Source organism: Taudactylus pleione, unplaced genomic scaffold, assembly GCF_031769625.1.
Source record: "Taudactylus pleione unplaced genomic scaffold, aTauple2 ptg000345l, whole genome shotgun sequence".
NCBI lineage: Eukaryota > Metazoa > Chordata > Amphibia > Anura > Myobatrachidae > Taudactylus > Taudactylus pleione.
Window position 1 is genome coordinate 2,047,203 of NW_028284746.1, and position 26,396 is coordinate 2,073,598.

Consider the following 26,396-nt stretch of genomic DNA (forward strand, 5'->3'; position numbering starts at 1 on the left):
TGCAAGTCTATGCCAGTCAAATTTAAATCCATGAATCATTTTTTTCATGCTGTGATGAGAGATTCTATACCGATAATGTAATATTTAAAAGCCTTTTACATCCTGCATGCTTTACCGGCTGTCATTTCACAAGGCTTCTGCACCAGAGATATAATTGCCAGCTATTTCTTTGTTGTCACTCTGTAATGTGGTTGCTACTGTGAACTTTCTAAGAAATGTGCTGTGATTAATCCCTGCTTGATAACCCTTTATCCCTTACCTTAATTAACCATTTCATCAGAACCCTATTCTGTAAAGTTTACATGAATGTTCTCGGAGTTCACTTACTGACCCTGAATTAACTTCTGTGTTCCGATGAACCTGCGGTGACTTTGATGTAAAACTCTTTACCAGTGGTCTTTTTTTATGTGCATGTTTACCAAATATAATAACCACGATGTGCGCACGGTGGGGATGAGTCAGAGGTGGACGCTATTGCAGTAACGGCTGTATCTTTATTCAAATGCGGCGGCTAGTTGGCGTCCTATTGAGACACCCAACGGCTGCTGTGCAATTCTTTCAATCTGTGTGCAAAGACGCCCTATCGGCGGAGCATTGGCCACATGTTCGGACATTGCACCTGCCCTATGGCAGGAGCAGAATGTCCGACTGAACATGGCCACTGGTGTCAGTGCAACTGCGTCTTTGGGCAGGGACATGCCTGCGTCTGGTAGTTACCACCCAGAAATGCCCATTGAAATTGCATGTATCTGAATGGAAGTTCAATCTGCATCTCTGCGCGGTTACAATCTGGACGCATGGGCAGAGGGATACCATCAGCCACTTGCACCCGATGGCTTCCCTGCATTCCTAGATTGTAAGCACCTAGGAGCAGGGACAATCCTCCCTACTGTCTCACAGCCCTAGCACTTCAATGACAGCCTTCAGCTTCCCATACTGTGTATGGAGAATTGTGTTGCTAATTGTTACTTGAGCGCTGTTTATATTTTGGTTACTGTATTGTAATGTTCTGTGTACCCTGTACCGTACGTACGGCGCTGCAGACCACTTGTGGCGCCCTATAAATAAAATATAATAATAATAATCCATATCTGAATCTTCCCCAGTATCTGGAGTCTGTTTGTCTAAACAAAAGTACTGAGCCATTAATACTAATATTTTGAAGGTGATACAAAATATAAATCTCGACATCAGACATACATATAAATAATAGTATACAGTCTACATACTACTACATACTAACGATGGGTATGCAAGATGACTGTTGGCACACTTCACTTATGGTGCAGTTGCAATCTTGGAGTAAATATACGAGGGTGAGTCAAAAATTATTTGAATCAACTTTCAGAATAGATAAATACATAATTTTTTCGACATCATCTCCCTGCTTTTCAATACACTTTGTCCATCTGTCAACAAGCTTTCGTATTCTCTCATTAAAAAATGTTTTAGGCTGAGCTGCGAGCCACGACTGCCCCGCTGTCTTCACCTCTACATCAGACGTGAATCTTTGTCCTCTTAGGTCTTCTTTCAGGGGACCAATCAGGTGACAGTCCGACTGTCACTCGTCTATCCAACAGAATCAGTTCACGTGCACGCTCAATGTTCTCATCAGTTGTGGACGTGGACGGGCGCCCGACACTTGTGCGAACTTCTTTGAACTTCTCTATCCATTCACACACACTTCTTCGCAAACAAAACACTTTCTCCATACTGTGCACAAAGTCTTCGAAAAATATCAGCACCAGACACACCCTCAGACCACAAAAACTAATCACTGAACGCTGCTCTTCCTTCCTGAAAATCACAAGTGGAGCAGCCATTTTTTCTTGCACTGCAGTGATCAGTGAACTGACGTAACACGTACAAACCTGCACAGCAGTGACTGGGGAGACAGCGACCTAGTACGGAAAGCGTTGATAAGACAGTGCGGCCAACAGAAGTTTTAATATAACTGGAGTGCGGAGATTTTTTGACTCACCCTCGTATAAGGACAAAACACACACAACTTATTTATTTAACTAAAAGGGTTGAAAACATTGCTGGTTAATGGCGAAAGGGATCGTGTTACAAGATGTCATTGAGATTTGTTAAAAGCTGATATATTTATTAGAAGTTCATCTTTTTTCTATGCAATGGTCATCCAGATGTTTAAAGATATATCTTATTATAATTTTTACATTTTACGATTTTTGTGTCATCACAAAGCCTTTTGTTTCCATATACTTGCCCCAGTGTTACTTACAACTATGTTATTATGCCAACCTCTTTTGTCAGGGCACTTGTACTGTTAGATTGACTAGCCACTTCTCAATGTTACAAGCAGTAGGGTGCACTTATTTCTACACCTCATTTTGCATTTTGGGCAATGTAATTTTCAGATTGCTCTCCATATTGCCATATTTTAAAAAAAAAATAATGTAAGCAAGCCATTCAGGGCCTATGTACACATTTTGTCATTGGGCTACTCAGTATTTCCACTATCAATGTACATAGGGTGGACCCCTCTAAGGGGGAGATGTACCAAACATTCTATATGGGACATTTGAAGAAGTTGGACAATGCAACCAATCCGCTTCTAGCTATCATTTTATAGATGAATAAATGATAGGTAGAAGCTAATTGGTTGCTTTGGGCAACTTCACTACTGAACCTAATTAGGTTTGATACATCTCCCCTATATTTGATAGGCTTGTAAGATCAAAGGAGGTCACAGGATGATCAGTTGTTTTACACCACCAGTGGTGTAGGCTCTGGGAGCTACACATGTGGTAGTGATACCTCTGCTATATTTGTCATTGTACTTCATTCCAGAATTGTATAGGGTGTTACACCAAATCAGGGACTTCTTCTTTTTAGTTTATTTATACCCTGACAATGGCTAATAAAAAGTTCTAGGGAGAAGGTTCTGTTAATACTGAGTCCAGTATCTTAATGTCTGAAACATCTCTGCTATCTGGCCCCTGCATGCCATTATGGAGGAGATTTCACATAGACTAGAGGATCCAGTGCTCAACAGCCAGGTCTCTACCCAACACAACTATCGAGTTCATGGCAAATGAGAGTTGTGTTGTTCACTCCAGTGCAGGTCACACTAGTCTGTGTCAGCTAGAGTGCTGGTTGGAGGTAGGACACAGTGTGTCCCGTTTAAAGCTAAGCTTGCTTACAGGACATTTAAAAGCTATGGGTGAGATTACTAATTTATTTACTTATTTACTAGTAAAGGGACCGGGTCACTTCAGTCTGACCTAACCCCTCACTCCACACTCTTGGGGAGATGTATTAAAGCTTGGAGAGAGATGAAGAGAGAGATAAAGTACCAAACAATCAGCTCCTAACTGCAATTTTATAGACTTTGTTCGAAAAATGATAGAAGCTGATTGGTTGGTACTTTATATCTCTCCAAGCTATGATAAATCTCCCCCTCTGTTCGGCCCCACCACCTCTTCCCCCCGCTCTGCTCCCTGCTCTGAGTGCTGCTCGTCATGTGGCCCCCCCGCTCCCATACTCACCACGTCCCTGGTGGCCGGCCGTGTCCTCTTGTTCTGCAGGACTAGGTCTGTTCTGTCTCCCTCGCAGATGGATCCATTGGATGGGTGGTGCGCCCCCAGTTCCCATTGCGCATGCATGTCGGAGACGGGACAGACCATGGCAAATTGGCAGGGCAGCACAGACGGTGTAATGGTTAGCGTTACTGCCTCACAGCACTGAGGTCATGGGTTCGATTCCCACTGCGGCCACAACTGTGTGGAGTTTGTATATTTTCCCTGTGTTTACGTGGATTTCCTCCGGGTACTCCAGTTCCTCCCACACTCCAAAAATTTACTGGTAGGTTAATTGGCTCCCCACAGAATTGACCATAGTGTGTATGTTTGTGAGCATGTGGTAGGGAATATAGACTGTAAGCTCCACTGGGGCAGGGACAGATGTGAATGGTAAGATATTCTCTGTAAAGCACTGCGGAATATGTGTGCGCTATGTAAATAACTGGTAATAAATAAATAAAATTATATAGATTCAAAACTTTCTACTAACCTTTGTTGAAGTCGAATATATGGAGCTTCCCTCCCCTTAAGACATACGTCACTTTTTATAACAATCCTTCTGGTTGCTAAGTGTTTAACATAAGTGCTACATCTTGGAACGACTACAGTAAGTTCAACTCTGATGCTACCAGATAATGTTATGTCTTAAAGAAAAATAAAATGTGCTGCTCGTTTGACCTTTGTGGGCCGACTTTCTGCAATGGCTTCAGGCTCTTTTATTGATAACAGCTGTTAAAAGATGTTACTGATAGGATAATGAGAATACAGCCAGTTGCAGATCACTTCTCTCCCAGAACAAAGGCTGCACTAAGTCGAGTATTTCCTCCGGGGCGCAGAAACTCCAGGCATTATAATTAACTCGTCCCAGACTTTCTTTTTTCATTTGTTTATAATTGACCAATGTTACGTTTGCCGTGTTATGCACTGGTTAATCGTGGATTTTCATTTACTTTCCAAGTCCATATAGTTTATTTTATTTCTCCTTTTTCCTTCTTCTTGTTTAGTTAGATGTGTAATTATGTTGAATAGTTTGTGCCATCGGTGCTGCGTTATTTATGCATAATTGCTGTCAGTCTTCTCAAGGCATTTCTTACACACCTGGCAGAAATCTTTTTTTTTATTTTTGTTCAAAGTCGTTTCAGCCTCCTGCCTGGGTGTTGAGAGAGTCATCGCCTAAATTTCAGGAAGCAATTTGATTTATACTGCACAATAACATATTTTATTATCCACTGTCTGTTATTATTCTCACGTTTTATTAAGCTGCCTAACCGTAAAGAGAAATAAACCTACAGTAAACTATGCTAGAAGTTTAAATAAAGCATCTAGAAGTACCATTACAGTACATTATATATTTCAGGACTATTCTAACAGCCTCGTGCAGCTCAGAGATGTACTTCATGTTGTCGGGGTCCACAATGTGCCTATTGCTTACAGTAATCATTCGAAGAAACATTCCCAAAATTTATTTTTATTAACATAACTTTTATTTCAGTCACTGTGCCTTAAAGACTAATAAAATAAGTTTATAAATTAGTGGAATAAAGTAACATTTAGCCCCATGTCTCATAAATGTTTTGTTAAAAATTACTAACTAGGTCAAATCCGTAATCTACCATTTTGTATACTAAAACTGGCCACTTGGGGCGCTGTTTTATTGTTTATTTTGCAACGATGCTGATGGTTTTTTGCAAATAGCATTGCAGTGTTATGCAATAACCAGCAATGCTAGGTGGCGTTTATTGCTGGATGAGCAAATCTGATGGAGGAACCTGTTAGACCTAGACATAATGGGCCTGTTTCAGGGTTGCATGCAATTGTGAATGCAGATGGATCTTGTCATTATTCACGAATGGCGTATGCAGAGGCCTGGGGATGGTGCAGTCTCATAGATGTGGTCAACTCATACAGAAAGATATGCGCATGGACTTCCGTAATTGCGAGTGCTTTACGTGCGACTCTAAATCAGGCCCCATGTGCCTGTATCCACAAAGATATATTTATTAGTACAAGACAGCTAGATTTATAAGCTGTGTACACATCAGACGATGTCTGTACCCAGCGATGCGATGGACGACGGCACGGACGACAGGCCGACAGGCCGACATATCGGATGGCAAGTACACATTAGACGATCCGGTGCACGATCGTTCAATATGTCGGCCCCTGCCTCATCCCGCTTGATGTAGGGCCGACCTGACTATGTGACTGACGACCAAAAGGTAGCGCGCATGGCCCGACATAGAGCGTACACATTAGGCAATATTGACAATATATCGGACTGATCCATCGGCCGAAGTAATGTCTAATGTGTACCCACCTTTACTTCACCTCCGAGACTGATATTGGGAAAACACGATCAATGGCACTGCAGCCGTCGTGTACCCCCCCCCCTCCCCCTCGTGGCCTAATCTAGCATTTTTTTTGTGTGCAGCCTTATGGGGTTGCAAACAAGTCCATAGCTGCCGTAAGTGCTGCATAAAGCCACACTTAATCGCACCGGGGCGGGACTCGCAGCTAATTTAATTCCTCCCTTAACTGGAAATCCTCCTTGCTGTCATAGGTTATTAGAGGCGTAAGCGAGGGTCATAGTAATATTTTTGGAGAACAAAGTTGAAGTTTCACGCTTGGAATATTATTAAATACTAAACATTTTCAGCCGGACTTAAACACTGAACACTTGAATCAGACCTTAGCTATGCGTGGTATGGTAATGGATTGGGTATGAAATATCGACTGCTTACAAGCCGCCGGTTCAAATCCCGACGAGAGAAGGTAGACAGATGAAAATCCCGACGTCGGCTCGTAAGTATCTTTAACCCAAGGTGGTGGATAGAAAGGCCAGACACCAAACAGTTAAGCTTTTGCAATCTCAGAATGCTCCGATCCTTCCTCTCTATACCCTGAGCCTGAGGCAAACAGTCTATGAACGATAACGATATAGTTCAATGATATATTGTTCATATCGTACATTTTTATGCGGTGAACGACCAACGATGCGTGTTCCCACATGAACGATAACAATATCTATTATATCAGAGATGTGGGAGGATGACTTCACTGAAAGATATCTTTGAAAGATAGCTTTCAAGTCGTTGGTGGTACAGATCGTTCCGTGTGTACCCAGCATTAGAACAGGGGGTTGCATTAATCAGCCCAAGCTTTTATTTTTATGATTTTTTTTTTTTACTAATGATGGGCGAGGATCACTAGTCTCTCCTCTGGACGTCTGTGCTGCCGCTCCATCACCACTCCCCGGCGCCGCGACTCCATCCCTCGGCTTGGTACTCTCGGCGGGGCTCCTGGGGACCTGGCTAGTGGGCCCCCATGGGTGGACCACAGTCTGCAGCCGGGACTCCAGGGAACAGGTAAGGTGGGCTACCGCTCGCAGTAACCCGCATTTTGGCAGTCTTCCCTGGTCTCTAGCACCAGTATATATGCCCTGGTGGTCTAGTGGAGCCCCGTACGGACCGGTGTCCACGTCAGCACCTCCGGTCTGTCCCCTGAGACCGGAGGTGCTGACGTGGACACCAGTCCGTCCGGGACTCCACTAGACCACTAGGGCATATATACTGGTGCTAGAGACCAGGGAACAGTGGTTAAAGTCAGCCAGGGGAGGTCAGCTCTCTGTTAATGTGGCCAGCTGACGGAGCGGCTAGAGAACTGGTTGCAGCTTGAAGGCTGATGGAGTGGCTAGAGAGCCGGTGGATTGGCTAGGGAGCCGGTAGCAGCTTGGAGGGATGAAGCGACTAGAGAGCCGGTGGAGCTGCTGGGGAGCCAGTAGCAGCCTGGGGGTTGATGGAGCGGCTAGAGAGCCAGTGGAGTAGCTACGGAGCTGATAGCAGCTTGGAGACTGACGGGGCAGCTAGGGAGCTGGTAGCAGCTTGGAGGCTGACAGAGCTGCTAGAGAGCCAGTGGAGCAGCTAGGGAGCGGATAGCAGCTTGGAGGCTGACTGAGTGGCTAGAGAGCCGGTTGAGCAGGATTCACAACACCCAGGATAATAATAATGCTGACCATGCAGCAGAGCTGAGAGATCCACAAGGAATGCTATAGTCAGCGAGACGGCAACAGGTCAGCATGCACAAATAGGAGCAGTAACTAATCATGCCTTGTTGTGGTTAACACGTGCCATCCTGCGGCATCTGGATTGCCTAGCAACCAATGGAACGGCACCAGGAACAATACTGCCAGAAGGAGGAACATTGCTGGATAGGAACAAGTCGTGAGCGTGACTTGTAACAGTACCCCCCTCCCCCTTGATGCGGGGTTGAAGAGCCCCCAGAACCCGGTTTGTCAGGAAATCTCGGAAGAAGAGTCTTTTCAGCCCAGGAGCATGTAGAGCAGTCTCCGAGACCTAGGACCGTTCCTCCGGGCCATAGCCCCTCCAATGCACCAAAAACTGCAGACGACCCCTGGAAAACTTAGAGTCCAACATCTTCTTGACAACAAATTTGTGTTGACCGTGGATAACAATCGAAGCAGGTCTGTATGGAAATTTGGGCTTGAATTTAGCAGAGCTGAAGGCTGGTTTGAATAAAGAACAGTGAAAGGTGTTGATATGGAGAGACTTAGGTGATTGAAGCTTGAAAGCTACCAGATTTACCTGAGTGATGATGCGAAAAGGGCCAATGAATCTCGGGGCTAATTTCTGAGTAGGTTGGCAGTTTGATGTTTATTGTAGAGAGCCAAATCAAATCACTTCCTGAATGCACATGGCCTCCGATGCTTGTCAGCTGATTTCCTGAAGCGGAGAGAAACTTTACAAAGGCTTAGATGTACCTTGCTCCAAATGCGACAGAGCCGATAAACAGAAGGCGAATCAGGTACATTGGAGAAACTGGAATCAAACAAATTAGCTGTGGGATGTTGACCAGTTACACAAAAGAAATGAGAGACTGAAAATGCTGAATGGCATGAGTTGTTAAATGCAAACTCCACAAGAAGCAGATGAGAAACCCAGTCGCATTTGGAGACATAGCAGCATAAATATTGTTCCAGAGATTGGTTGTCGCGTTCCGTTTGCCCATTGGATTGAGGATGATATCCTGAAGAAAGGCTGAGGCAGATGCCTAAAGAGGAACAGAAGGCTCTCCAGAACTGTGCAACAAATTGTGTTCCCCAATCTGAGACTATGCCTACAGGCAATCTATGCAGACGAAAGATATGCTGGAGGAACAACCCAGAGAGTTCTTTGGCAGTAGGCAATTTAGACAAGGGAATGAAATGTGCCATTTTGCTGAAGCGGTTAATGACTGTCCAGATAACGGAACAACGAGCAGAAACTTGGAAGTCCATGGCAATGGCAATGTGAGTCCAAGGTATCTTAGGTATAAAGAGAGGAAGTAACAGACCTGAAGGCGTCTTATTTCGGGCACAAACCTCACACACTAGGGAAAGCTCACGGATGTCTTTGGAAAGAGAAGGCCACCAAACCGAGTGGTATATTAACTCCTGAGTCTTACTAATGCCGGGATGACTAAAAGCTCATTGAGAGTGGAAATCCAATCAGATTGATTTCCTGAATCTTTCTGGGGCAGAACAAAAGATCAGGAGGTTTGTCCGGAGGTATTTCCAACTGACAGGCCCAAATGAGCTAAGCCAAATTCCAGGTGATACAAAAGTGAATGTGAGACTTAGGAATAATAGGTTCATCGGAGACAGTGATCTGCTTCTGGAAAGAGCATCAGCCTTAATGTTTTTGACCCAGGACGATGATATGATAAATGATAAAATTGAAACGGGTAAAAAACAATTCCCAACATGCCTGTCTGGAATTCAACCTTTTAGCAGATTTGAATGTAATATAAGTTCTTATGGTCAGTAAGAACAGTGACTTGATGCTTGGCCCCCTCCAGCCAGGGCCTCCAGTCCTCAAAAGCCCATTTAATAGTGAGTAACTCCCGATTACCCACTTCATAGTTGCGTTCTGCAGTGGCGAACTTCCGGGAGAAAAAAGCGTGGGTGCAACTTATTGTCTGCATCCCTCTGGGACAAAATGGCTCCAGCTCCTATCTCAGAGGCATCAACTTCCAGGATGAATGGGAGTTCTGGATTAGGGTGGTGGAGAACTGGAGCCTGTGTATATGCGGCCTTAAGATCTTCAAATGCTCAGACAGCCCCGGGTGCCCAATTGAGGGTGTCGGCTCCTTTTTTGGTCAGTTCCACAATGGGTGCCACAATAGCAGAGAAGGCCTTGATGAACCTTCTGTAGTATTTACCGAATCCGAGGAAGCACTGAATAGCTTTAAGGTTAGATGGTTGTCCCACTCCAGTATCGCTTTGACCTTATTTGGGTCCATAGAGAACTCCTGGGAGGATATGATAAAGCCTACAAAAGGAATTTGAGTGACGTTGAAATCGTACTTTTCTAGCTTAGCAAAGAGATGGTTTCCTGCAATTTCTGAAGAACTTGACGGACATGTTGATGAAGTTGACTACAGACTGTGAGTTAATGAGGATGTTGTCAGGGTATACAACCACAAAGACTTCACGAAGGACGTCATTGATCAGGTCTTGAAAGACCGCAGGAGCATTAGCTAGGCCGAATGGCATGACCAAATACTCATAGTGTCCTGAGTGAGTACTGAAAGCCGTCTTCCACTCGTCACCACTCCTAATTCAGATCAGATTGTAGGCTCCATGAAGGTCGATCTTATAAAAGATTGTGGCTTGACGCAATTGATCAAAAAGGACCAAAATGAGAGGTAACTGGTAGGAGTTTTTGATGATATTGTTGAGACCCCTGTAATCGATGCAAGGATGGAGGAAACCGTCCTTCTCTACAAAAAATATCCCAGGCCCGATTGGAGATTTAGAGGGGCGAATGAATCCTTTAGCCTATGCATCCTTAATATATTCCTCCATGGCTTTATTTTTGGGCACCGAAAAAGAACATAATCAATCTTTAGGTAACTCGGCACCAGGAATTAAATTGGTGGCACAATCTTATGGGCTGTGAGGAGGAAGGGCATTGGCCATTTGTTTGGAGAAGACATCGGAGTACTCCCGGTATTGGTTGGGAATGGCTGAAAGAGTTTGAGCAATTGCAGGCTGCGGCGTCCGAACAGGTAAGGCAAGACAATGAGACTGGCATGCATGACTCCATCTTATGATTTCCCCAGAGGACCAGTCAATGACGGGATTATGATTCTTGAGCCAAGGGAGACCAAGAACGATGGGTGCTATTGGACACTGGGGAAGGTAGAACGAGATGAGCTCTGAATGATAAAACCCTACTGACAACCGAATAGCAGATGTTTTGAATTTAATAAGACCATTGGAGACAAGTCTTCCATCCAGTCCGCAGATAGGGATTTCTTGATCCAAAAGGATTGTGGGTATACCCAAAGATTAATAAAAATATGTATCATGATATTGCCAGCTGCACCACTATTCAGAAATGCAGAAGTGGCCAGAGTAGAGTTGTAGAGTTGGACAACTGCAGGAACTAGAACGGAATTTTTGGAGGAAATGGGAGCCAGGCCTAAATGCAATCCCTCCTGAACACTTAGGCCTTGCCTTTTACTGGCTTCAGTGGACAATTACTCAAAGAATGTCCCTTGTCCCTACAATACAAGCAGAGACCCTGGGAACATCTACTGTGTCTCTATTCAGGAGGGAAACGAAAGGCATGAATTTGCATAGGTTCTTCCGGTTCCAAAGACTGAACCCATGTGAGAGACCGAGGCGATCTTTTAGGAAGATTCTGCTCCCGTCTTCATTCATGGAGACAACTGTCAATTCTTATTGCCTTATGCATAAGGTCATCTAAAGACTCAAGGGGAGGATGCTGAACAAGAATGACTTTGATGGCCTCAGAGAGTCCAAGATGAAATTTTCTGTGTAAAGCCGGGACATTCCAACCAGAGTCCACTGCCCATCTACGGAATTCAGAAGAGTAATCGTCCGCTGCCTTCTGACCTTGCAATTTTGACTCAGCTAAAGCTGAGGGTCATCATACAATATCCCCATAGCGGGGAAGAAGGCATTGACAGATTGTAGGGCTGCATGTGTTGGAGGTAACCCAAAGGCCCAAGTCTGATCGTCTCCCTGGAGGAGAGATATGACCAGACCTACTCAGAGGAGATAGGACGTAGCCGGAAGTATAGTTTACATATCTCGGAAGTTGAGGAATTGTTTGCGATCCCCAGACAATTGATCTGGTAGGTTCATCTTAGGTTCTATGAGAGCCACTAGAGCTGCGGGAGACCTGACATCCTCAACTTGAAGAGTAAGCTCCTGAACTTTTTGCGTGAGAACCTATATTTGTGCAGCGAGCTCCTGGGCAGGATTCTGTGACTGTTCCATTAGTCACAAGTGTTGAAATGTAAATTTTTTTGATTTTTTTTTAGTTGGCTGACTATAATGTTATGGATCCCAAGGCTGCTCTGTGTAAACCCCCTAGAACCCAGGCTAACGAGGTCTTCTGCCACTAACAGCCACCCGCTGTTCCCTTAGAACTAGAAGCGTTCACCGATACTTAAGTGGCCGCCTGGTCTTACAGCTTGGAGTAGTAGTGACAAATACAAAATGTGTGTGACCACTGGATGGCGCTATGACCATGAAATAAAAGAAAATGTAGTTACCTTCTTTCCTGATCCATCGTGGAACAGTATGACAGGAAATTTCCAATATGTGGAGAAAAGATGTACAATAGTATAATATGGCCAGCAAAAGGTACATTTATTAACTCATCAATATAAAATTTACATAAAAAACACTCATAAAATTAGGCTCTATGTGGCCATCAACATAAATAAAAAAGCCTAATGAGGCTTAGAAATGTAAATCTCTAAAACCCCTTCCACCCTGCGTACCAGATTGAAGATGTTATAGGCGTTGTGTTTGCACTGCTGACCATCCGGATAAAGTCAAACAGTGAATGACCAACGGGTACAGGTAATCAGGTAGTGCATATGTTCTGGTGTCCTTAACACGTTTCGAGCCCACCAAGCTCTTCTTCAGAAGGATGCAGAATATCTCTCCAAAAAGGTCTTATATACCCCTCTTCCAGGAAGTTAATTTGTCCCTCCTCGACCCGGAAGTGGTATTGGAAATTTACTGTCACACTATTCCACGAGGGATTAGGAAAGAAAGTAACTAAATTTTCTTTTATAGTTATAGCGCCATCCAGTGGTCACACACATTTTGTATTTTGTCACAAACTTGCTTTAGGGGTTTAAGGTACCCACGTATGTCCACCAGAGGCTGCTTTACCTGGATGCGCTTAGGTGTTGTATAAATATTTTTTCACTGTATCTCGCACTTGGAGTAATAGTGGTCTACATGGATTACCACTAGGAACCAGAGAATTGGGTGAGATACTGGATAAGAGTGAAAAGTCAGTGGAGTGGCCTGGGAGCCGCTGGCGCGGCTTTGCAGCTGGTAGTGCAACTTGGAGAATAGATGGAGAAACTAGAGTGTCAGCGGTGCGGCTTTGAGAGCCTATGGTGCGGCTTTGAGAGCCGATGGTATGGCTTGGAGCCTATGGTGCGGCTTTGAGTGCCGATGCTGTGACTTTGAGCGCAGTTAGTGCGGCTTTGAGAGTCCATGGCGCCGCTTTGAGTGTAGATGATGCAGCTAGGACGCCAGTAGCAGCTTGGAGGCTGACGGAGCGGCTAGAGAGCCAATAGCAGCTTGGAGACTGATGGAGCGGCTAGAGAGCAGGTGGAGCGGCTAGGGATCCGGTAGCAGCTTGGAGGCTGACAGAGCGGCTAGAGAGCCGGTGGAGCGGCTGGGGAGCCGATAACAAGTTGGAGGCTGATGGAGCAGCTAGAGAGCAGGTGGAGCAGGATTCACAACAACCAGGATAATAATAACGCTGACCATGCAGCAAAGCCAAGAGATCCAAAAAGAACACTATAGTCGGCGAGGCGACAAAAGGTCGGCGTGCACAAATAGGAGCAGTAACCAATCATACAGTGTTGTGGATAACACGTGCCATCCTGCAGCATCTGGATAGCCTATCAACCAACGGAACGGCACCAGGAACAATACTGCCAGAAGGAGGAACAGTGCTGGATAGGAACAAGTCGTGAGCGCAACTTGTAACACCTCTGGAAAGTTGCTGGGGCTCCATACAAACTGCTTCTACCCTTGGAAGGTGTGACTCCCAGTCAGAGCTAATGATGACGATGTCGTCTAAGTATGCAGCTGCATGCTCCCCGTGGAGCCGAAGCAACTTATTCATAGCCCTCTGGAAATTTGCTGGGGCTCCATGCAAACCAAAAGGCAACATTTTGTACTGGAACAAACCCTCTTTGGTAGAGAAGACTGTTTTAGCTTTAGCAGCTTCAGTCAAAGGAATTTACCAATATCCTTTTGTCAAATCAAGAGTGGTGAGATACTGGCTTTTTGCTAGATTCTCTACCAGCTCTTCAACCCGGGGCATAGGGTAGGAATCAAACTGAGAAACTTTATTTAACTTGCAAAAGGCATCGCAGAATCTTAAAGCCCCCGAAGGCTTAGGCACTAAGACAATGGGGTTTTTCCATTCACTGTTTGATTCCTCTATGACCTTTAAGTGCAGCATCTCCTCCACCACTCATTTTACTGCTGCCTGTTTTGTCTCAGGTATGTGACAGGGTATCTGCTTTATTATCACCCCAGGAGGAGTAACAATATCATGCTGTATGATTTGGTTCTTTCCCAGAATAGCAGAGAATATATCTTGGTTTCGTGCTTCTAAGCTCTCCACTCCTTTTTTTTTTGGGCTAAGACTGAGGGTGACCTCAATGGGGTACCTGACAGTCTGGGGTTTTCTTTACCACTAAAGAGGGCTGACTGGCACTTTCTTTCCAGGGTTTTAATAGATTTACATGGTAACTTTCTTCTACCCTCCTGTCGTACCCTGTAATGTACAGGTCCCACTGCCTCTATGATCTCATAAGAGTCTCGCCATTGAGCATACTATCTGCTTTCAGTAATAGGCACAAGCACTAGTACCTTGCCTCCTGGTTGGAAAGATCGGTCAACTGTGGTAACATTGTAATTACCTTTCTGACGCTGCTGAGCTCTGTCCATATGTTCATTCAGCAGTGGCGCAATCTTCCCTTAACTGGCCATACAATTGGGACACAAACTGAACGATATTAGGTTCTTGGCATGACTGTTGTTCCCACCCTTCCTTTAACACATCTAGAATCCCTCTAGGGTGCCTCCATAGAGGAGTTTGAAGGGACTGAACCCTGTAAAGGATTGGGGCACCTTTCGAACTGCAAGCATCAAATAGGGCAGGAGTAAATCCCAATCTCACTTTTCTTGTGACACCACCCTCTTTATCATCTGTTTAATGGTGCATACACACGATCAGATATGTCAGATGGACGATTTGCAAACGATTGAACGATTTCAGCCTGTATTAAAATTAGGGATGTGCAGGCTCGGATAGGTTCGAGTTTGCACGTGGAGTTCGGATTTTTCCCTCCAAAAAAACGGAACTCAGAACGAGGCAAAACGTCATCTTACATGGACGAACATCATCATTCCTTGTCTTTTGTCCAGGAATGATGATGTTCGTCCATGTAAGATGACGTTTTGCCTCGTTCTGAGTTCCGTTTTTTTGGAGGGAAAAATCCGAACTCCACGTGCAAACTCGAACCTATCCGAGCCTGCACATCCCTAATTAAAATGAATGGAAATCGTACAAAACTGACTGCAAACACATCAGATGTCAGATATCGTTATCTGACAAATGGGAATGCGCATTGTTCATTGTTGCACACATTTCAGATTTTTCTTTAAGATATGAACGACTGAATGATTTTTAAAGTCGTTATCGTTCAGATCCGAAAGAAAAATCTGACCGTGTGTATGCACCATAAGGGTCTGGTTAAAGCGTTCTACTAGGCCATCTGTTTGCGGGTGATAAACTGAGGAGGTAATCCTATATACTCTTAATAGTCGACACAAATCTTTCATTAATTTAGATACAAAAGGGCGTACCTTGATCCTTCAGGACCTCTTTTATATACCAGACGGGTATATAGCATCAATATCTCCCAGGCAATAGTGCTAGATTTCATATTACTTAGCGGTATGGCCTCCGGGTACCGTGTGGCATAATCTACCACCACTAATATATATTGATGCCCACGAGCAGATTTTCCCACCGGCCCTATCTAATCCATACCAACTCTCTCAAAAGGTACAGAAATGACAGGGAGGGGAACCAAAGGTGCCCGAAACCCTGGTCGGGGCGCTGTCTTCTGACACACTGGACATTCCTGACAATAATTTTTTTACTGCTGCATGAATGCCGGGCCAAAAGAATCTTAACTGAATACGTTGGAGAGTTTTCAGGTGTGTATGAGCCGCCCTCAACACCAACTGCTCGTGTTTCTGGGGAACCAACAATTGGTCTACTTTCTTACCCTGAAAATATGTTGCATAATATAACAAATAATTTTTCAATGCCAAGTATGGTACACCCTCTGTTGGTAAAGCCGTAAATTACTTTACCATTTACTTCTACAACATTTACAAATGTGTTTATCAAGTTTCCATCATTCTGTTGGTCTTGGCCAAAGTTCTGTAAAGACACTTCCTTGCCGATGGGAATCCACTGTGCCTCAGTTTCACTTCCCTCCTGCTGCTCACTGGCCAAGGAGGGTGTTACAGCCACCAAACTTTGGGATACTGCAGAGCTTGACTCTTGGGACAGCTATGATGTGGTCTGTCTGCTGTCATCATGCCAAGTAACCACCTCTTGTAGATCCCGACCTAGGATCAATGGGTAGGGTGGTCTGGCGGCTACTGCGGCTACCACCTTCAGAGATCGTCCTTTTATAACTACCGGGAGCTGCACTCGGGAGCATTCTTCTACACCCCCAAGTACACATATAACCTTTACCAGGGGGTAGCACCTGATCAGCCCCGGGAGGAACCAGGTTAGCAGAGAAGATAGTTAATTCACTGACAGCATCCACTAAGGCCCAGATCTCCCAGCCTTCCACTTGCCACATCAAATTAAATAAGGTAGTTTCCGCCGGGGAAATGCTTCCAACAGCCATGCTGAGCACTGGTCGAGTTGTTTTTTCCGCACTCCAGTCCCATCAGCACGCCCTGCTTTGGACAGTCCCGGTGCACATGACCGGGCTCGCCGCAACCAAAACACACAGCTGGAGGTGGTTTGTTCGCTTTAACAACGGAGACCTTGGTTCTAGGCTTGGGTACTGGCTGGAACCCCTGCATGGCTTTATTCAATTTCCCAAGAGTCAGGTACCGCTCACTTACCACCGCTAACTCCTCATATGTTTGGGGGTCAGCTTGTAGAGCCCATTGTTGTACAACTCTGGCTAATGCCAGTATAGCATGGTCTAGAGCAACCATTTCTACCACACGCTGTGCAGAATTTTGATCTGGCTGCAACCAGGCTTTACTCAGTCTGGCTAGTTTTGCCAATTGAACTCTAGGAGGCACAGACGGGTTCAACCGTCACTTATGAAACACCTGAACTTTACTGGGGCCAGTCACCCCAACCCTGCTGAGTATAACCTCTTTTGAGATGACGATAGGAGCTAGTCTCAGACACTGTTAAATCAACATATGCTCTTTGTGTCACACTGTGAGACAGGGAGCTAATCTGGCAGCCCACTCCTCCTCTGCCCATTTTAAGTGAACAGCAGTGCGTTCAAAGGTGCACTAAAATGCCTCAATATCATCTGTTGCTGTAAATTTTTTGTAACACCTCCTGCCCCTGCCCAGCTTTTTTTATTTCCTTTAATTCAGCATGTACTAACTGTATTTGAGTTTGCTGCCCAGCAGCCAGTTCAGCAAAATTTCTTAAAAGTTTCTCCATATTACACTGCTTTTCCACTTTGTGGATAAATACAGCAGGCTTAATTAACTCTCTCTTGCAAGCCAGATTCCCAGCAATCTATATCAGCTGGCTTCCCTTAAAACTGCACTACATTCTCTGGTCTCCTAGCCCCATACACAGGAATGAAGCAGTTTATATTGTGCACAATTTGCATATATACATGGACAGATTATCACTGTGAACAACTGCCGTTTTATGGCTGGCCTGCCACACTCACCTACCCAGCTGCTAGTATTGTGACTCAGCCTCACCAAGCCACTGCACTGCCACAACTTTAAAGAAAGATAACAGGTGCAGCTAATTAGTCTTGCTTGTGGCTTACAAGTGATCCCAGGAAAACCTGGACTGGATCTCATTATCATGCTGTTTATTGCTCCATCTCTACATAAACCTGCTGCTCCACATTAACTTCATGTGGAAAAAAATATATATATACATATACCGGCCACATTGTTACAACATTATACTGCATTTCAGTTTCAAATATATGTGTTTCTTTTAGTCATCTAAATAATAAAGAAAATATTCATGTGATGCTAGAGGTACAAATTTATTGAGGCTATTATTGATATGTGCTACATTTCAGCCTTTAGATGATCATCTTGGAGATACAATAGCCCTCTCGCAGAATAAGATGTGGGCACATTTTATGAGTAGTAAACTGAGGTTGGAAATGAGCCAAAATGGCAACCCACGCAGGTCCAAACAATTGAAGACATCCATCAGCTCTTGCTAATAGGATGGGTCCATTCACTACAGTGCCTGCCAATAGCATGATTGACAGGGGGCTAATTATGGTGAGAATAATTGTAAGGTGCTTGAACAAATGACACCGGGTTTCTGGTCAACTTGTAAAGTGTTTTGTATAAAGAATTAATTCCTAAACAGTTAGAATCTGTTGTTACAGGTATAAGCAAACACAAGTCATTGGGCTAAGACATGAATATGGGCTTAGTTTGTAGCTATTTTTTGGGTCCTATAGGAATTACAAGTTTTTAACATCACAATTTACTAACGAAGTGAAAAAGCTGGAGGAGTAGAGTCATGTTTAGATGGTGCTATATAAAACACCAAGCACTGTAGTTCTTCACATATACCAATAATGACTTTGTATCTATAATTCTGACCAACTTGCTTCTGCCTTCTTTCCTAGGAAGTGTGTAGAGAGCTCTGGTGTCTGAGCAAAAGTAACAGATGTGTTACCAACAGCATTCCTGCCGCTGAAGGGACCCTTTGCCAGACCGGGAGCATTGAAAAAGGGGCAAGTATTTTATACTTTATTTATATTTTGAGAAACACTGTGGAACACAATTTACACTAATGGCTGTGAAATTAAGGGGTCTGTTTACTAAGCAGTGTTAGGACAGACAGAGTGAAAAGTGATAAGGTGCCAGCCAATCAGCTCCCAATTGTCATTTTTCAAACACAGCCTGCGAGATGGCAGTTACAGTCAGGTGCATAAATATTGGGACATTGACAGAATTTTCATATTTTGGCCTCTATTCACCACCACAAAGGTGGTGAATAGAGGCCAACAAACAAGATGTGCTTTAACTGCAGACTTTCAGATTTAATTTAAGGGTAATTACATCCAAATCAGGTGAACGGTGTAGGAATTACTGTTTCTATATGTGCCTCCCACTTTTTAAGGGGCCAAAAGTAATGGGACTATGAACTCAAAAGCTATTTCATGGACAGGTGTGGGCTATTCCCTTGTTATTTCATTATCAATTAAGCAGGTAAAAGGTCTGGAGTTGACATTTGCATTTGGAATCAGTTGCTATCGGCTCTCAATATGAGATCCAAAGAGCTGTCACTATCAGTGAAGCAAGCCATCATTAGGCTGAAAAATCAAAACAAACCCATCAGAGAGATAGCAAAAACATTAGGTGTGGCCAAATCAACTGTTTGGAACATTCTTAAAAAGAAAGAACGCACCGGAGAGCTCAGCAACACCAAAAAACCCGGAAGACCACGGAAAACAACTGTGGTGGATGACAGAAGAATTATTTCCCTGGTGAAGAAAACCCCTTCACAACAGTTGGCCAAATCAAGAACACTCTCGAGGAGGTAGGTGTATATGTGTCAAAGTCACCAATCAAGAGAAGACTTCACAAGAGTGAATATAGAGGGTTCACCACAAGATGTAAACCATTGGTGAGCCACAAAAACAGGAAGACCAGATTAAAGTTTCCCAAACAACATCTAAAAAATCCATTACAGTTCTGGAACAACATCCTATGGACAGATGAGACAAAGATCAACTTGTACCAGAGTGATGGGAAGAGAAGAGTATGGAGAAGGAAAGGAACTGCTCATGATCCAAAACATACCACCTCATCAGTGAAGCATGGTGGTGGTAGTGTCATGGCGTGGGCATGTATGGCTGCCAATGGAACTGGTTCCCTTGTATTATTGATGATGTGACTGCTGACAAAAGCAGCAGAATGAATTCTGAAGTGTTTCGGGCAATATTATATGCTCATTCAGTCAAATGCTTCAGAACTCATTGGACGGCGCTTCACAGTGCAGATGGACAATGACCCAAAGCATACTGCAAAAGCAACCAAAGAGTTTTTTTAAGGCTAAAAAGTGGAATGTTATGCAATGGCCAAGTCAATCCCCTGACCTGAATCCGATTGAGCATGCATTTCACTTGATGAAGACAAAACTGAAGGGAAAATGCCCAAAGAACAAGCAGGAACTGAAGACATTTGTAGTAGAGGCCTGGCAGAGCATCACCAGGGATGAAATCCAGCGTCTGGTGATGTCTATGCGTTCCAGACTTCAGGCTGTAATTGCCTGCAAAGGATTTGCAACAAAGTATTAAAAAGTGAAAGTTAGATTTAGGATTGTTTAGTTTGTCCCATTACTTTTGGCCCCTTAAAAAGTGGGAGGCACATATAGAAACCGTTGTAATTCCTACACCGTTCACCTGATTTGGATATAATTACCCTCAAATTAAATCTGAAAGTCTGCAGTTGTTTGTTTCATTTCAAAGCCATTATGGTGGTGAATAGAGGCCAAAATATGAAAATTCTGTCAACATCCCAATATTTATGCACCTGACTGTAGGAGCTGATTGGCTGGTACCTTATCACTTTTCACTCTGTCTCCTAACACTGCTTAGTAAATAGCTCCCTCTATCTATCTAGTTGGGTACGGGATCCCGACAGTCAGAATCCCGATGCCTTAATGTAAGTATCCTAACCTGTAACTCTCCCCCTAACCCATCTTTCCCACAGGCTATATGGGAAGCCCTCATCCCCACAACCTAACCCCTCCTTGAAGCTTAACCCTAACCCCTCCCCACCCCACAACCTAACCCTCCCCCTAGTACCTAACCCTAAACCTAACCCTCCCCTATCCTTAATACTTACTGTTGGGATGCCGGAGGTTGGGATTCTGTACCCTGCTGTGGTAACTACATTATCTATCTATCTATCTATCTATCTATCTATCTATCTATCTATCTATCTATCTATCTATCTATCTGTGAGTGTGCTTTAAAATGCATACTAGCCATGGAGATAGGTGGTCTCTTTTGAATGATAACCACCGTATTGAGGTCTGTTGTCCATGCGTATTGCTGTGTTTTTTCTATTTTTTTAATAAATGTGTTTATTTAAAACCAACGAAGAGTTGTGACGTAGCAGTCAGGAAAGGGAGAGGTGATTAGAAGGAGGGGAGAAGAGGGAGTGGTGTAAAGGAGGAGGCCTAACCTGTGTGCCAAGCATACAGTAGTGGAGAGGAGTGAAAAGCTCTTCAAAGAAAGCAGTAGTATAGACAAGCTTTAACATTGTTAAAGCAAGAGATCTGAAGAGCCCAAAGGAAGGTCTCTGTGGGGTGCAGAGCTAATATAGACACACCAATTACATCAAACGTGAAGGTATTTATGAGAGGGATTATGTAAATAAGCAAATATTTTTGTGCAAAATTCTATTCAGGAACTGCTGGGGGGAAGGAGGATCTGGGAATTTCCAGTGTACAGCTATCAAGGCCTGGCCCGCATTCAAAATTTGCATAGAGAGCTTGTCAGCTTATTTATCCACACCTTCCAGTGGGTGGCCAAGGAGACCAGAACAAGGTGACTTAGATATTTGTCCTTTAATAAATTCAGAGAGGAGGTGACCAACCCCATACCGGAATTGGGACCATTTTTTGGCAAGACCCCCAAAAATGCAGAAAAGATCCCACACCTCTACAATCCTCTCCAACACTGGTCCAAGGTGGAGTCGTACATCCTCTGTTACCAAGTGGGTACTAGATATCACCTATAGTATATCTTGTATGCTTTCTCCTTAACCAAGGAGGAGAGAGAAATCCTAGAGACCCTTTCTGCCACCACAGACCAAGGGGTATATTTACTAAAGTGAGAGTCTTTAGAAGTGGAGATGTTACCCATAACAACCAATCAGAATGTACTTAACATTTAACTAGCACCGTCTATATAATAGCTAGAATCTCATTGTAGTCTAAAATTCTCACATTAGTAAATATATTGCCAAGTGTCTTCATCTGGATGACTCCCTAAATTTCTCTCCCACTGAAGCTGATGGTTTGGTATGATGGGCTGTTTAGCATGGCGCAAGAGATACCAGAAATATTTCCCTTCAGGAGAGTGTTAGTAAGGCATTTATTTTTAAGGGAAGTCAACGGTCTATTGAAGGAGCAAGAGGAAAAACTGTCAATATACAGATGTAGCTACGCTCATTGTTGCTGCGATGTGTGCGCATGGGCACACGCATAGCGCAGCACTCGCCAGGCTGCGACTCATCGCACGTGCACGCCATAGTCACGGGCACACTAGTCACGCCAGCTGTGCATTGCACAACGATAAGCGCGCTACATCTGTAGTGTTGCATTTGAAGGTAAAGGGCTAAGGAACCCAGGGGAGCATCGGCCAGAGTTGAGATCAGACACCACCCTAACACCAAAAATAGCTTGACAGTAGCCTGGAGGAAAATCTGGATTATGGGGGATGGAGGAGAGATGGTTTATTAATGGGTCGGTTCTAACAGTGGCAGGGCCCAGGGTGTGTTTTTAATACTACCAGACATATTGCAAATCTGCTTTGTACCGATCAACCACCAGAATGCGGGTTTACCTTGCACACAAGTGAGGAGCTTTATTTGCATTCTAGCTACCAGCTGGATTTTCTGCTTTGCATATTGGCGCCAGCATGTTGGTCATTGTCGTTTACTAGCCACCAAATTGTGGGGCTCCTTTTTGTACTGACCTCCAGATAGTGGGTCCACTGTACATTTCCATCAGTTTGGGGGGTAAGGGGGGTCAGCTTTTCATACGAGCCACCAGATTGGGATCTGCTTTTCAAACTATGTAGTTCCAGATTAGCGGTATTGTATAATTTATGTGAAAATGTAACAATTTTTATTATTTTTTCGATAATAGAAATAGTGATATGTTCTATGGTTTAGAGCTAAATATTAGTCCAAAAATACGTTAAATATAAAACATGGGAGCTATTTGGCATCAGGATAATAAGAGTTGGATACTTCTGTGTGGTTTTTTTTGTGTTTTTTTAAACATACACTACACCCTATAGATTGTAAGCTTTTGAGCAGGACCCTCTTACTTCTCTGTCTGTCTGCTATTACACAGTCTTGTTTTTTTTTTATTTTGACTGTTTTTCCAATTTTTAAGCGCAGCACAATATGCTGGTACTACATAAATAAAAATATTTGTTAAAGAGAACCATCCGTACCAATTAGCCAAGCCTGCCTTCGTTGTATTTAGTCTAGTCCCTGAAATTCGGAGCTTTAGACTGGATTTGTGGTAACAATAGCCACTGTCATTTGTTCTCCACACTGAATCCTGCTATATTAGCAGGACTAGTTTTAACAAAGATTATACTGCACTTTGACTTGCAACCTAATGTTTAAATAAAGAGAATGAAAGCTTTTGGGCAGCTGTTAAACTTTATTAATCCTTACTGACAGAAGCCCTGACCTTGTGCCACTTAAAATGGCTTTTCTATGCTGAATACTGTATGCTAGGAAGGGGTGCTCAATTAATTGTTTGGTCAATAAACAGTCTATTATAGCGAACACTGAACAGTAATTTTTCTATATGGATCTTTGACGTAGCCTACACACTTTAACCATGAGCACCTTGTCCGGGCAGAATATTGGAGTACTGTTTAGATTTCCTGGAAATAACTGCGTCCAATGCATAGAGCTCCTGGAGCTGTATTTAGTATGATGATGATTATTATTATCATTTATTTATATGGCACCACAAGTGTTCCGCAGCGCCTTACAAAGCACATAAACAAATAGGTTGACCAGTGACTTACAGTACAATACAATACAATACAATACAGGACCAGGACATGGATAATATACATTGCTACATTAGCGACCATAACACCCAGATAAGCAACAATGCAAAGTAACCAAGTGTTAGGTGCCCTAGTGGTGAGTAAGAAGTAGATGAAAGTAGAGTACGGAGAAGCACAAGAGGGTAGAGGGCCCTGCTCATAGGAGCTTACATTCCAAAGAAGTATGGCTGTGGACTAAATCATTAGTACAAGTCCCAGATGTGTCGTACTACAGATAATAACGTCTCATCATATTCCATCATGTCATTGTATTCTTGGAGTTACTTTATTATGATTTGAAATGCCTTCTGTGTAAGTCATAGCCTATATGTTGTGAGAGAGAGAAAGTTGCAGATGTAGTGCCTGGTTCATAGTTGTATGCTGATCGCAGCGATGCTGAATCTTTGAACGCAGCAGCGATGCTGAAATATGCTAATGCCGCAGGGGGCGTCTTTGTGTAAATAAACACCTCCTGTCAGCTTCTATGATCCGCTGTTTCGTCTGGGGATGCAGCCACCGGATCACTCTGCACGAACAACGGACAACTGCGTAACCTTCGGGTTACTCAGGATGGCCGGTGTTTGGACACAGCTGAAGCCAGCACCCCTGTTTTCTGGGACGACGCCTGTTTAACTAACAGTTCTTAGAGTCAGCCTCTGTGATAACCAGTTTCTGTCTAGTAATCTGTTTTGGGGGTGCACCAGCAACTGGGATATCTTTTGACTTATGTGAACCATTGCTTTGCTGGTTAACATAGGGCCTGACTCAGGTATGCAATGCAGATATTTACACAGCTGAGCAATTATCGTCAGACTACGCATGCGTCGCGGTCGCCCTGCGCACGCGCAAAGGTAAGCAGTTCATTCCAAATTTATTGACATTCAGGGACCGTTTGGGGGCGGTTATGGGGAGAGGCGGCAAAAATGCGGGCGCGTTGTAACCGTTTTTGGGGCGTGTCTCTATCTACGTTCAGGATCGCAACTGTAAGTAAAGTGGTTCTGACGTCTCAGTTCAGGCGGCCAATCTGCGCGACCATAGGCCTACTCAGACAGGCAATTATTGAATGATCTGCGACGTCGGCTACGTATATATGTACACAGTTGTCTGGATTATGATGGCCCCGGTGGGCTTCTCAATACATATCCCGGCATCTGCGACATTTGCATATATTTTCATGCGGCAGCTGCGTGTGGGACCGGAGCTGTGATTGTATTAGTGTACATATCTGGTATATAAGTTCTGCGTTACCCTTTGCCAGGAGTGGAGAGAGAGGGCATCACATGAGCATTCATTTGAAATTGGCATGGGTCCTCTCAGACCACCCCCATTCTGCCCCGTTCCCGTTATACCTGTCCCTGTTCCCTGCGCAGTGGTTGTCCTCTCCGGGTGTTTTGTTCCATCGCTGTGTTGGGAGCTGTTGGAGGTGCTGTACACCCTGGTTCCCACTGCTCATGTCGGAGACTGCACAGACCGCCAACGATTATAATATAGTGTACGGCGTTATTTGAGCGACACTATTATCCTGAGTTTCTCTTCACTTATGGAACCCCCAAACTCAACCGGCCAGTCTTCCTCTAGCCTCATTATTTTTGTACTTGTTTCTCTACTTACGTGTGGTTTAGTTTATGTATGATTTGGTATGCCCACTAGCCTGCACTGTAAAGTCTTGTGACACCTTATAAAGTGAACCAGTTATGATAACGTTTTACAAGTCACGGGAACTACACAGATACACGTTTCAGAGTTTAGTAAATACCCAGACTCCAGTAAATACCTTTATGGCATGCTTCAATGAATCAATATATTAAGTTTTCACAGAAATTTTCTTTGAACACACCCATAGAAATTATATTGTTTTAATCAAAGATATGAGATCTTACCTGAGGCCTTTTTATATTGAATGAACTATTATTTTAGTTTTATTTTATTTATTTATTGTCTCTTTGATATATGTGACACAATATTTGTTGAATTTTGTAGTCATTTCTATTAATTGTTTGTTTTTATTTCGCTTTCTCTGAAACAATAAGTTATACGGAAGTATGCACATAATAATCTTCTCTAGAATGTGATTGAGAACCTTGCAGTATCCACCAGGCAAACATTCTATAAATCAAAAGGAGATGAAAAATAACTCCCTTAAAAAGTCTTTGGTTTCAGCTGGTAACCAAGGGTCATTTATAGTTTAGTTTAACAAAGTGCTGCTAGCAGTTTTGGAAGAGTTTAATCCGGGTTTGTGTTTGTCACTGGCAGCTTATGTGCTGAATTGGGTGATGAAATGTATTTAAGTTCACATGCCTAAAAATAAGAAGTATAGCTTGCAAACTGCTCCCTACCGCATGTAACAAAAGCCCTTTAAGACCTACATAAAGCATACTTATTTATATGGTTGTACAGAGTTTCTAGTTGGTGCTGATGAATAATTTCCGTTATTGCATATCAGTTTCAGTTAGGTGCGTGTGTCATATTTTATTTTACTGAGGGGATATTTTCTGTAATAACGCAAATATTTGCTTAACAGTTCAATTCTATAATGATTTCATAACATTATTTCCCTGCCCCATTGAGCTGCTGATTTATTATATAAAGGAATATATTGAGCTGCTGATTTATTATATAAAGGAATATATTGAGGTATATCTTTGTGAAATGCAATGAGAACCTGACATTGGGATTCAAACAGGATTCCCACTT

General features: G+C 43.6%; 1 protein-coding gene across 2 annotated transcripts in view; it reads left to right on the plus strand.

Moving 5' to 3' along the window:
• The window catches only part of ADAMTS6 (ADAM metallopeptidase with thrombospondin type 1 motif 6), a 309,424-nt gene that overhangs the window by 174,123 nt on the left and 108,905 nt on the right, over positions 1–26,396 (plus strand). For both annotated transcript variants that reach the window (XM_088444033.1, XM_088444034.1), the window contains exon 11: positions 18,516–18,623. In XM_088444033.1, coding sequence (XP_088300159.1) covers positions 18,516–18,623 — 108 coding nt within the window. The remainder of the gene's footprint in view (positions 1–18,515; positions 18,624–26,396) is intronic.